Here is a 12526-nt window from a genome sequence, read left to right on the forward strand (position 1 = left end):
TAATGGATCATACACAACCCCTTGTGAGGTAAAGTATTATCCCCATTTTACAGATGGGAAACTGAGACACGGAGGATGTTAAATGACTTTCTCAATGTCAGACATAAAGTGTGTGGCTGAACTGATTTTGAGTCTCGTTCTCCTGAGGCCAAGTCTAGCACTCTAGCATTTTGGCCTTCCTTTTTCAAGACCCCCATGTTCTAGTTTATCCCATATTCAGCTCCCCACAAATTGCTTTGTTCTACCCATGTTTCTGGTTATCCTCAGCTCCTTCACTTTCTTTTGGTGCTATCTTTTTCCCAGGTGCCCCAGTTTTTTGTTCTTCCCACAGTGTTTTATCTTCCTTCCCTCTTCTCCCGCACTACATTCCATCTCATGAGGATTTTCCCCTCACCTGCCCACATAACTTTATTTCCCCAGATCTCCATTTCTCTCTGTCCATTGTTCCTCCACACCACATGATTTTAGTATACATCTTCCCCTCCCAGACAGAGCTGAAGCATCTCACTAGCTCTCTGTTGGGGCTACCCTAGATACTACCTAAGGAGTTAGAGAAGAACCTAAGGGGCAGATTCAGCTGGGCAAAATGCCACAATTGAATTACTGGCCCAGTTCAAGCACTGTCTTATCCCTCAGGGAATCAGTTGCCAGCTGCCAATGGACCTCATCAGCCTTTGAGCAAGGAGTGCCTGTCAATCTACCAGTGTAAATTAGCAGAGAACAGCAGTGGTTGTCTCTATGGAGCATTTTCCTTCCCATTCCTTGGTAGAGCCTGTATGTGCTCCCTACACCTCATTAGAGTTTTCCAGAAAAATAGTCCAAGGAATTTATTAGGGAAGCTAATTTATTCATACTGTTCAAATCTGTCAGTTTAATTTCAGCTTTTAATATATTCCTGATTGCAGTCATTATTTGGCAGTGAGAGGAGAGATCTGGCAACATTTGAGCTTGTGCTACCTTCATATTAATTATAATTCTATGCTGATAATACTTTGTGTTAATTATCAAAGTGAAATGCTGACCCAGTGAAAATTAATTAGCAGTAACCCTCTGAATGTGATCTGAAACGCTCTATCAACTTCCAGTAAACTTTATTTAATACTTTGCCAGTTTGCACATATGCACATATATTACAAGCATAGTGTGCCTTAAACCTCTCTCAGTTTCCCCTAGTGGGTTTGCGATTGCCATGCACATCTGGGCTGTCCTTAGCAGGGCCTTTGTGGTCTGTCTCTCTTTAAGGGTGCCAATCAGACAGGCCTGTCATCTCTGCACCTCTCACCCTCCTTCTCCAGGCAGATGTTTTCTCTCCTAAATTCACTCACACATATAGTGACAACTGGCTGCTTTTGGGAATGCCATTGCAGTTAAACGCCCCATCAGGTACATTTTTGTGCTAACAATTGAAAGGGAGGCAGAAATCTCTGACACAGGGTGTGCAGGGAGGTCCTGTAGGCCCAGCATGGAGCCCAGGTGCTCCTCTTTCTTAACATCTTACTCTCACCCCTTGCAGTCTCAGTAGCATCCCAAGTTCTATACAGCCCAGTGATATCCACCTCCCTCCCTCTTACCATGCACCATAGAACTCCCCATGCAGCCCATGTGGCACCTTCATGTTTCCCGTCCTTTTCTCCTCTGGCACTCAAGCCTTCTCCTCACTCCACACAGTACCAGTAGCCTTAGCCTTTCATAACTCCCATCTCCAGCCCAACACATACAATGGAGCATCAGGCACCCTTCTCAGAAAATACAGCAGACACCTCCCTACTCAGTTTAATCATCTGAAAATCTCAGTAGTTCTCCTCTCTAGAGAGCCAGCCCCTTCCCCACTAACCCAGTGCTACACACACACATTCTACCCACTTGAGCAGCAGAGCGAATGTAGTAGCTTCACAGAGGTTGCTGTTGCTCTCCTCCTCTGCTCCTGCCTGCAGTCTGGGTAGCCAGTGCAAAGGAATAAAGCCACACAGTTGCACATGCCAACTGTGGTCGAAAACTAAGAATTTAAAGAAGGAAATTAAGGGTTCCAACACTGAAAAAGATGGGGAGATTAGTATCAGGGTGTGTGGCCTGCTAAGCACACAAGTTCCAAAGTCCACAGGAAATCTTATTGCCAACCCTGTATATCTTGAGACATCCAAATGGAGCTTCTGTTGCTCTACGTGACTTACAGCTGGACACACACATCTGATACTGGCAACACGATTGGCTCAAGAGAGGGGTGATACATAGAAACCATGAGCAAAAGTGAACTTTGACTTTTTGTTTTCATTTTTAAAATGCTCAAGTTTTCTCAGGAAACATGCTGTCTAGAGTGGGTGCTCCTTTGCTGTGCTTCCGAAACTCCAGGAGTGACCCAAATATACATTGTTAACTCAGAGGAGCTTGTGTTGGAGAGAAAATCCAGTGTAGGCATCCCTTCTTTCCATACATACTGCTTAGCCTATTTGTGCATGTTTGATGCACCTTTGCATCACAGTGCAGGGGAGAGAGGAGCATGAGTCCTATAGTGACCAGGTTACTTAGAGTTAAACTTCTGAACAATAATTTAAATATGGCTTCTGTTCACTGACTACCTTGTCAATGTTTTGCTTTGTTTTCCATACCTAACACTTATTTCCTCCTTTTATAATTGGAGATATATCTATCTCCTAGAACTGGAAGGGGCCTTGAAAGGTCAAGTCTTTTTAGAACATTGACAATAGATTTTTAACAATCAGTGTCTGAATGTCATTAATATAAGTGGTTTGAGTTCATATTATATCACTACTGTAACCTGATATAAGATGTAAAGTGTACGCCTCTTGTGTCCTCAGGATTTTGAATATCTTGGGAAAATTTTTCCTTTGGATTTTCTGTTTTCTAAAGAAAGCTGAAGAATTCAAAGCAAGAGCCATATATGGGTCTAATTTTCAGAGGTGCTGAGCACCAACATCTCCCATTGGCTTCAGTTGGAGTTGTGGTGCTCAGCACCTCTGAAAATGAGGCTGTATTAATATATAAGGTATAGTAGTTTTAATGGTGCTGGTATTTTTCAGACATCCTGGAATAGCTACTTATTTAACATAGGTTATGAAGGATAATGAAAAAGTCACATGCAGAATGACAAATGGGAACATTATCAGCAAAATATTTAGTTTGACACCAATATTCAGTGTACATAATCATGTTTTGCACACTATTTCTGTGGCGTCTGTGCTTCATCGTCAGGTTTGTAAAGGTAGATTGGACCAGTGATTATATTGTTAGATTTTATTTTCATCTAAGCTCTTTACTATGCATAAAATATAATCCGGGTTCTGAACATTTCTTCTACAGGTATGAAAATGATTAATTCTGCCTCCAATGTAAAACAGATCATACCCAAGTCTTTCCATTGGATGAAGTCGCTGTTTTGTAGAGCTGACCAAAGAACAACACTTCCATTTCACAGCAACTGTCAAGGTTTCAAAAATAGTTTTTGTTTCATTTTGGAACAAAAACAAAACCTTTAACATAGAATTTGTGGAAACAGAAGTGTGGATGTGTACCTGTCATTCTGTAACCTGGGATGTAGGCAACAACCCATGTTTAAGGGCCTGCTCTGCCTGATTCAGAGCATTTTTTTTCATTCTAGATCCCCTCAAATCAGGCAGAGCAGGGGAGTCTCCTACATCCCAGTCTGGTATACTAACCACGTAACTATGGAGTTTCACCCTTCCTTGGACACAAAAAACTTTTTGCAAAAGTTTTGTGAAACTGGTATATCTCTGCCAAACATTTCAAGTTCAACAAAACAGCATATTACTCCGAAACAAAATTTTGTTGAAAAAATGTTCTGACCAGTTCCACAGTTTTGCCCTCTTTAAGGAGTCTTAGACTATTTTAAAAAATTGCAATTATCTGCCACTTAACTAACAAAAAGCACCTATTTTTTTATATTCTACAGGGGTATATAAAAGTCAGGAAGCTCGATTGATGCTCCATATATATCTTATTAAAGCGCCATCTCATACTTCTGTGAGCAAGATGAAAGAGGAAAAATGGGCTATGGATGGTTTTGTGAGTATTTTTCTGCGAGAGAGAGAGAGAGAGTGTTTTTAATACAAAATAATGTCTGTGCATTAGGCCAGAAGAATATAGAAACTTATCAAATGAAAGTTGGTTGGTAATTCTAATTTATTTAATGAAATGAAAAATATCATTTTACGATTGCAGATGAGGCAGGACTATTTAGGAAAAATGTGGTTATCACTAAACAGCGATTTTCAACCTCTTCTTTGTGGGCACGACTATTTCATAAAGTGGTAAACACTGAAAAGGAAGCGCTACTTTCATTTCTATTTTGATATTATTGCAGTACATTGAGAGCTTTTCTCATTCTTAGAGTGTAATATCATAGCAAGATGCTTTTATCAAGCTAAGATCAATGTTTCCACTTTAATGTCTACTTCTGTGTAATCTCTCTCTGCAGTGGGCACAATTATGTTGCTTGGTTTATTTCTAGAAGCAAAATATCACATCTGAGAGTAATAATTCTTGGCAGTGATGTTGGAGAAGTTGAAGAGCTGATTAGCTAGTGCTTTGGTGACATTTCTAGAAGTATTGACATTCAAATGGCTGGGATTTTCCAAAGATCCTAAAGGCTTGTCTAAACACAGAAGTTGAACTGCTTTAACTATACTGGTATATTAAAAGTACATTCCCACTAGTATGGATGCAGATAGACTGGTATAAGAAGACAGTATCTCTTGAAATCTGAAATACATTGTTAAATTGTTCACTTGTTATGTGAACACTCTTTAACACTACTTGATGCATGAGAACAAAATGACTGACAAAAATATATCTTATTGAATATAAAAATATATCTGAAGCTTGCAAATTCCCTGTGTTCATACTATAGATATGCTCCGCTATGGCTATTTAATGATGCAGTCCAATGAGTACTGATTACTGACCAAACGAGGGTTATTGGCAGTTGAATGTAGGGCATTTTTTATCCCCCCTCTCTACCTTTGAAAGAGTGGCTTTCACTATCTTAACTTTTGCATTCATGGTAGCATCTGCCTTTTAGGTATTGCAGTGCTTTTCCCCAAAAATATCAAAACGCTAATAGTCTTTGAGAGGCCTTTAGAGATGGCAATTTCAGGAGTTATCTAGAATCAACTTGAAATCTAGTCAATCAAAAAATAGTGTCAGGTATTAACATACCTGGCCCTGAGTCCTCCTGCAAGTTTCAGAGTTTTACAATTACATTTGACTAATTTTGAAAAGGGATTTCTCTCCCATTTTGCTGTGAAACAATCCATTACAAACAAGAGGAGCAGACCGACTATACACAAAATGCTGTCAAATATACAAAGTAAGCAAACTAAAAAAGAGAACTTTTTTCTCTGATCTCTTTCAGTAAGAGTAGCCCTAGCCATTACAAGTACCAAAGATAGGTTAAAAAGAATTCCAAAAGTAGTGCGGCTTTTAAGCTTGACGGTGTCCCTTTAGTACCCCTGCCTGACCCCCAAGCTCTGCGCATCCATATCCCTCCACAACAAGGGTATCAGTGGGGGAATACTGACTGGTTTAGGCACTTCACTTCCAACCTGATTATAATCACCTCTCACATTTCTAACCAAGTTTTCCCAATTTAATTCTGAGATTCTGTGTGTTTTCTGTTTGCAGGTTTCTGCTGAACCTGATGGAGCTACATATGTTTTTCAAGGATTTATCCAGGGTAAAGATTATGGACAATTTGGACTTCAAAGATTAGGTACTCAGTTAATTTTAATGTCAAACTAGTTCAGTTTTGTTTCATACTGAGTTTCATTATGCATTGTTTTTATTAAATGATTGCATATAAAGGGCTATCCTGAACCTATATTTCAGTACTGATGTGTGTGTAGAGTATAGTGAGGTTCATATCCTAGAATCATTTTTAAAGCTGTGCTAAAGAAAAGGTGTTTTGTTCACCGGGAAAGTTACATTGGGAGGTATAGTTACTCCGTTGTGGCAAGTGGTTCATTTTGGTTGTTTTCTAATACATTTCTCTAAGAATGCTTACATAATAGGTATTATGTTCTATATGGTTATCATCATATAAAGAGTAAATACTTCAGAATATGTGTATATGTATGTCAGTGCTATATATTAATACAGCTTTTATAGTGAATACTTGCTAGAACACTCAACCTATTAAATACTATTGGCCAAATAGTGAAGTCCTTGTGCCATTTTTACACAGGCAAAACTTCTATTGAAGTTGATAGGAGTTTTTTTCCCCCCAAAGAGGAAATTGGATGGACATCTTTATTTGTCCTGTAGATTCAATTGCACGTCAAACTACCTGATCACTATTTGCTTTTTCCAGTATCGAATATTGCTAAAAATATCTTACTGCTTTTTGCATGCTTAAGCAAATAAAACAAGAAAAATATTAGATAACAAGAAATGGTAAACTATAAATTATCTGATCCTGCCTCTTGAAGACTAATATTTCTGCTCACACAAAAGCTTGAATATTCTTAAGGTTTCTCAGGCAGTGGGGTTCCACTTAGACCAATCTAACAGATTTACAAGAGGAATTTGTTTCTTTGAGGATTATAACCCCTAATTAAATAGCCTTGTGCTCTTCAGATATGATCATTTTATCTGGAGGCAAAAAACACATTCTTCTGGTTTTTGGGGACAATGTACTTCTCACTCTTATTGTCCAAATAAAAACAAGAACATTCTTTAACATCTCAGTTGTGGTGGGAGGATTTATTAATGTGTGATATGTTAGACAGTCTTGTTTTCTCTTTTCACTGCCCTAAGTCATTCTAAAGAGCAATGCTTGGAGGCTGAATTTGGCTCCCATTGCATTTGGTAATTTGAGTACTTTAAATGGAATATTTACAGAATATCTTTATGAGAAGACGATGCAAATAATTTGATTTCCCTAAATCATCATCTTCAAAATATTTGGGGGTAATCAATCAAAGAGTAAAATCAACAATGTCTTGACAAGATGTTTTTGGTGGTTTCTTATAAAACTTGTGTGTTGTCTCTCTTCCTTTTGTTTTCAGAGGTTTGTATTCCTGCAATATATTCTTTGTTTGAACTCTTTGAAAAGTTTTTTTTTAATTGATTCCCTTACAAAATTGATTTCATTGCCTAAAAATAATAACAAGATTATTCATTTAGAAATATAATTCTTTTCAGTATATGATTGATAAACAGAAACATGATGGGGGCTTAACATTCTTCAAAAATAGCTTTATCATGACTGATAAGAAAATAGTTTTAAATTATACCTCTGTATTTAATATAAAACATTCTTGTAAAAATTTCACTCTAAGAGATGTGAAATTTGTGTAAGATTTTTTGAGCCCTCTAGTGTTTCAGGAAAACTTCCTATCCCAAACCAGATTTCCTATCCATTTCACTATTGTTCATAAACAGTTTTCTTTCAGATGTTGAATTCAGTGCTTATTCTCTTTCCAGCCAACAATTTCATAAAAGTCACATTTTCCTGTAATTAATCTATTAGTTGAGGTATCTAATCATATTTAGCATCTATATGTTGCTTAACAACTTCAAAGCACTGAATAAACCTGAACTAATTAATCTGATTCTTAACATCTCTAGTTTGAAGCCTATAAATCACTTACTAAACTGAATTAGTAATCCCTTCTTTATTCATGGAAAAGGGGATATGAACATGGCATCATAGGGAATCTAACAGTTGCCTTATTTCTATTCTGTGCAGGAGAGCCTTGTTCTTACTTTCTATCAGGATTTGCTCTCTACTCTTTGCCTCTCACCTACTGCTTTCATTTTTATATATAAATAAATGTGTATAATGAAGGCAACGGGATGAATTTCCATGTTGCCTCTTGAGGTGATTTAGCCTTCCTCCAAGTTACTGCTATTCCTTTGGTAAACTCTGCTGTTATCTTTTTTCTTCTATTGTGCTTTCTATCTGCTCAAGTACCAGATTTTCCAGAACCTAACAAATAAATTGTATTTGAATAATGATATTGAAGTAACCTAGTCTAAGCCATTTATGGCTTCATAAGTTAATACCAACACCTTGAATTGTATCTGTAAATTTACGAGAAGCAAATGCAGGTCCTAGAGCACTGGAGTAGTTTGCTCCCGACATAAAACTTCACCTATTAAGCAGGGTGCAGCATTCTGTGCTAAATTTGGCCTCCAAGTGGCCTCAGTGTGTGTCGCACCATAAAGGGTGCATAACAGCAATCTAAGTTCAAGGTGAGAAAGGCATGAATCATAGTGAGGAGATCCTTCCATCATAAAGGAAAAAAAATTAGCTTTGCTCACGAGATGCAGATGGAAAATAGTACTCTCCAGGAGCTATTTAGTTAGTATTTAGTACTGTAGGTCCCCACGCAAAATAAAACATGATGATTTTAATTTCTCCACAAGTACACACTTTCAATGATATTGTAAGGATCTGGGAGTGATAATCATGAGATGTGAGATAATAGAGAGATGTTATGTTTTTGTCTTTTTAGGTCTTAACATGTCTGAAGGTTCGAATTCTTCTAATCAACCACATGGTACAAATAGTAGTTCTGTGGCCATTGCTATCCTTGTGCCTTTCTTTGCCCTTATATTTGCAGGTTTTGGGTTTTACCTTTATAAACAAAGGTAAGTGTAAATCGAATATAGAGTCTTTGTATTGTCATGTATTTGAAGCTATTCAGTGGCCTTAAACTTTAATATGTTATAAAAGGTAAATTAAGAACTGCCCTGGGAACTCCTTTGCAAAAAATCTGCATAGAAAATACACTCTACCCTCATTTTAGGTCTGCCATACTGTTTGATAGGTAAGGTTATTGTAAAGTGCTGTACTTTCACTCCCACCTATTTCAAATGTTGTTATAAATTATTATCTTTATGAGAGGAGCAAGGGTAGTTTAAATTTTTGGCATCTGGGGAATAATGCCATAAACAGGGTTGGTGTGTACTTACTGCAGACTGCCTATATTTTGTTTTGACATGCACAAGATTGTGAATCATATTTCTCATGTAATTTATCTTAAGCCCCACACAGTTTATTAGCTTGCAAGTGTATGTAATATTCCTATGTCACTGAGAGGTTTTATTATGGAAATTGGTTCCACATTAGAAATTAGTAATTCATCTACAATTATCTAACAATAGTACCACATCTGCTCAGCGATTCACTCTTATCCTAGGCTCACTGATAGTGTTGTTTATGTCTCTGAGAATCATTCCTTAATTTTATTTGAAATCTTGTTTTCTCACAGTCGAAATAATCCTGGACTATGGTAGTGAGGGGCAACTGGAGGCACTAAGTGATGGAAAACCATACCAGCACTTGTCTGCTGGCCTGCCATTGTAACATGGTCCTACAGGACATGAATAAAAATTATAGTATGCACAGGACCTAAACATGCCTTAAAAGCTGGACTTTAAAGCCTTGAACTGTCTGGTTTAACTTGGTTATGGGCACACTGCAACTTTTAATGATGTTAGTTTCCCTGACTCCTTTATACTTGTGATATAGATGAGCCATAAATTTCTGAATAATTTAAGCTTTCATTTATATTTCTAATCCATCTAGTCATAAAGAAATCCTTCCAGATAGAAAGTTTTATATTTTTACTGAGTTTGCAAACAGCCAGAGAGAAACAATAACCCTAAGAGAATCCTCTCATTCATTTGCATGTGGTGTTATTTCTGAGACAATACTGCAAATTTTAGTAGAAATATCCAGTTTTTCTGGGATTGTGGTCCAAGTTTTAGAGTATTACTACCATTTTTTTCCTGGCATCATTACATATTTGATACTTTAAAATTAACATTCTCATAAGCATGTTTTAATATTATTGTAACACATATGGCAATCCTTGACAGCAAAAGAATGCTTCCAACATTTAATATTTAGCTTCTACATATGTAATTGAAATTTGTTCATTCTATTGAGGTTCTTACATTACACCCATCACCACAGAAAATTGCAGTTGTGAATACACTATGCTTTCTCTTCTTCAACAGGACTGCACCTAAAACACAGTATACAGGATGCTCTGTTCATGAAAATAACAATGGACAAGCTGCTTTTGAAAACCCCATGTATGACACAAATGCAAAGTCTGTAGAAGGAAAAGCTGTACGATTTGATCCCAACTTGAACACTGTCTGCACAATGGTATAATGTGGTAATGCTTTGTCTTCAGAAGTCTGGAAATTGAAACACAACACAGTGCACATATAGTTCACTGATAAAAAATTAAAGCACACTTTTCAGGACTTACTGGGTCACCTTTTCCTGAGGATGATAGACAAGAGTGTTGTTGTTTTTTTTTCATAAACTGGAACAGAGTTGTCCTTCATGTTTACCGTGGAGAGTTTTACAGAAAATCTGCTGCACTCCATGAGTGCTTACTCACAGTTTATTTGCTTTTTTAAAAAAGGAGATTATTCTAAAACATAAAACGTATTTGCATATATTGGAGGAGCATCCACTATCAGTACTTCTGTGCTTTATAAACTATAATAGAGGGACTGGGTTTAAAAAAAGATATAGGGTAGAAAATAAGAGCTATGCTTACAGGAGACAATAGGTCACTGACTTCTCTTTAACAGTCATGAGCTACATCATTTTCATAAATTTGAACTCTACCCTCCTTTCAGTCATACATCACTGTTTAGCAAACCTTTATTTTTCTCATACCTGTGAATATTCTAACATAATGACATAGTGTTTAATATGCTTAAACCTTCACATACCATTTATTACTTTTATACCACACAAGAAAGAATAAGTGACAAATTTTCAGTTCTCATTTCATGATTTAATTTCCTGATTCATGTCTTGCTTCGTTTTTCACATTCCACATTTGTTTCCTCTGTTCCCATTAGCAACACATGCAGCTGGTAACAGGGAAAGTTCTGCTTCTATGTATTTTCTTGCTGTGGACCTTTGCTACTAGACATCAGTTTTACAATGAATGATGTGAGAGTGCACCATATGAATTGAGTTTTGTCATGCAGCAATGTTCCTTACTGTTGAAGATCACTTGGAAGAGTGACCTTTTTACACTGTTTTTACAGACATCAGAAATTTAACCTTTTTGAAGTTTTCAGTTTAGAAAATTACGGTTTACAGTAACACTAGAAATCAAGTTGGTATATGATAAACATAAAGCTCCACACCTCAGTCCATACCACTGTTGTCTACACTGTATCACATTATCAGTATTATTTTACTACTTCTACATTGTGTTAAAATGCTCACACTGAGCATGATTCAAAAACCATTGAAGTTAATAGAAGGACTTCCATTGACTTCAAATGGGCTTTGGATCTGGACCACAGACCTTGCCTAATCAGAATTTGAAAATGCTTTGTTTTGGTATACAAGTTAATATTGTGAGAAAAGCAACCCGTAAAAATAATTATTCAAAACTGGATATATTGCAGCAATTCAATAGAAAGATGTGGTTTTTAAAAAATAAAGCCATGGTTTTATTAGGAGTAATCCATCAGATGATTCAAACACCACCACCCTAAAAAGGCGGGTTTCAAAAATTGCAGAACCATTTCATTCTCACACAATGGAATGGGATCTTTAGTTTTACAGTTATTGCATAACAGAATTATCCAGAGATAACCCCAGTAATTTATTTGTTGTAGGTCATTGTCTTCCTTTTATAGCATGAAATAATTTTAGACTCATAAATGCTGTATGTTTGCCAGTGTGAATTATCTGTTACTGTCCCTTTCAGGCATTAATAATTCTGTGAAAAATCTGAACATTTTATTACCGTAATAGAGAGTGCCTACCAAAAATCATTGTACCCAGGATTGCTGCTTGGATTTCTATAATGTTTGATGAATTTCTTATAAACCATTTTACAACACTTTGTTTTGAAAATTCATACAATTCTGTCAAAAACTGTATTCTACTGAAAGGATGCTGTTTTCTATTTTCTACCATCAGTTGTTATTTATTCTTGTTTATTCAAATGACTGCAATAACTATGATTCATTCATTAATGTTAAAGTTAGTACATTTGAGATCTCGTTTAAAAATGTTTCTTCTGCAACTGGCTACTCCTCTTATATTAATGCATACACTTTTGTAAAGAAGTATATTTTTATGAAAAAAAAGGATTTGTAAAAGTATGATGTAAATTTTCAGTGCAATGTAAACAAAATAAAAATGGATAATTGCTTTTTTAAGAATGCGTGCTCTTTAGAAATTGAGATTTAAAGTCCATGACAGTTGCCAGGGCTGTCTCCAGCTTTTCTGCCACCCCAAGCAGGGGAAAAAAAAAATTATTGGCGGCACTTCGGTGGCAGTTCAGTTGCACCGCTTCATTTCTTCGGCGGCGGGTCCTTCACTCCTTCTCTTCCTCTTCGGCAGCACTTCGGCAGCAGCTCAAAGAGGAAGAAAGGGACTGAGGGACCCACTGCCGAATTCTTGCCGGATACCCAGAGGTGCCGCCCCAATACCAGATGGAGTGCTGCCTCTTTGTATTGGCCGCCCCAAGCACCTGCTTCCTGTACTGGTGCC

The 12526-nt window shown here is 36.9% G+C and overlaps 1 protein-coding gene across 3 annotated transcripts in view; it reads left to right on the forward strand.

Annotated features, from left to right (window-relative positions):
* The window catches only part of CSMD3 (CUB and Sushi multiple domains 3), a 1155643-nt gene extending 1143595 nt beyond the window's left edge, over positions 1–12048 (forward strand). For all 3 annotated transcript variants that reach the window (XM_045006341.1, XM_045006342.1, XM_045006343.1), the window contains 4 exons: positions 3929–4041; positions 5659–5746; positions 8493–8628; positions 10003–12048. In XM_045006341.1, coding sequence (XP_044862276.1) covers positions 3929–4041; positions 5659–5746; positions 8493–8628; positions 10003–10162 — 497 coding nt within the window. In that variant the 3' untranslated portion in view covers positions 10163–12048. The remainder of the gene's footprint in view (positions 1–3928; positions 4042–5658; positions 5747–8492; positions 8629–10002) is intronic.
* The last annotated feature ends 478 nt before the right edge of the window (positions 12049–12526 follow it).

This window comes from Mauremys mutica, chromosome 2 (assembly GCF_020497125.1).
Source record: "Mauremys mutica isolate MM-2020 ecotype Southern chromosome 2, ASM2049712v1, whole genome shotgun sequence".
In the NCBI taxonomy this organism is placed as follows: Eukaryota; Metazoa; Chordata; order Testudines; family Geoemydidae; genus Mauremys; species Mauremys mutica.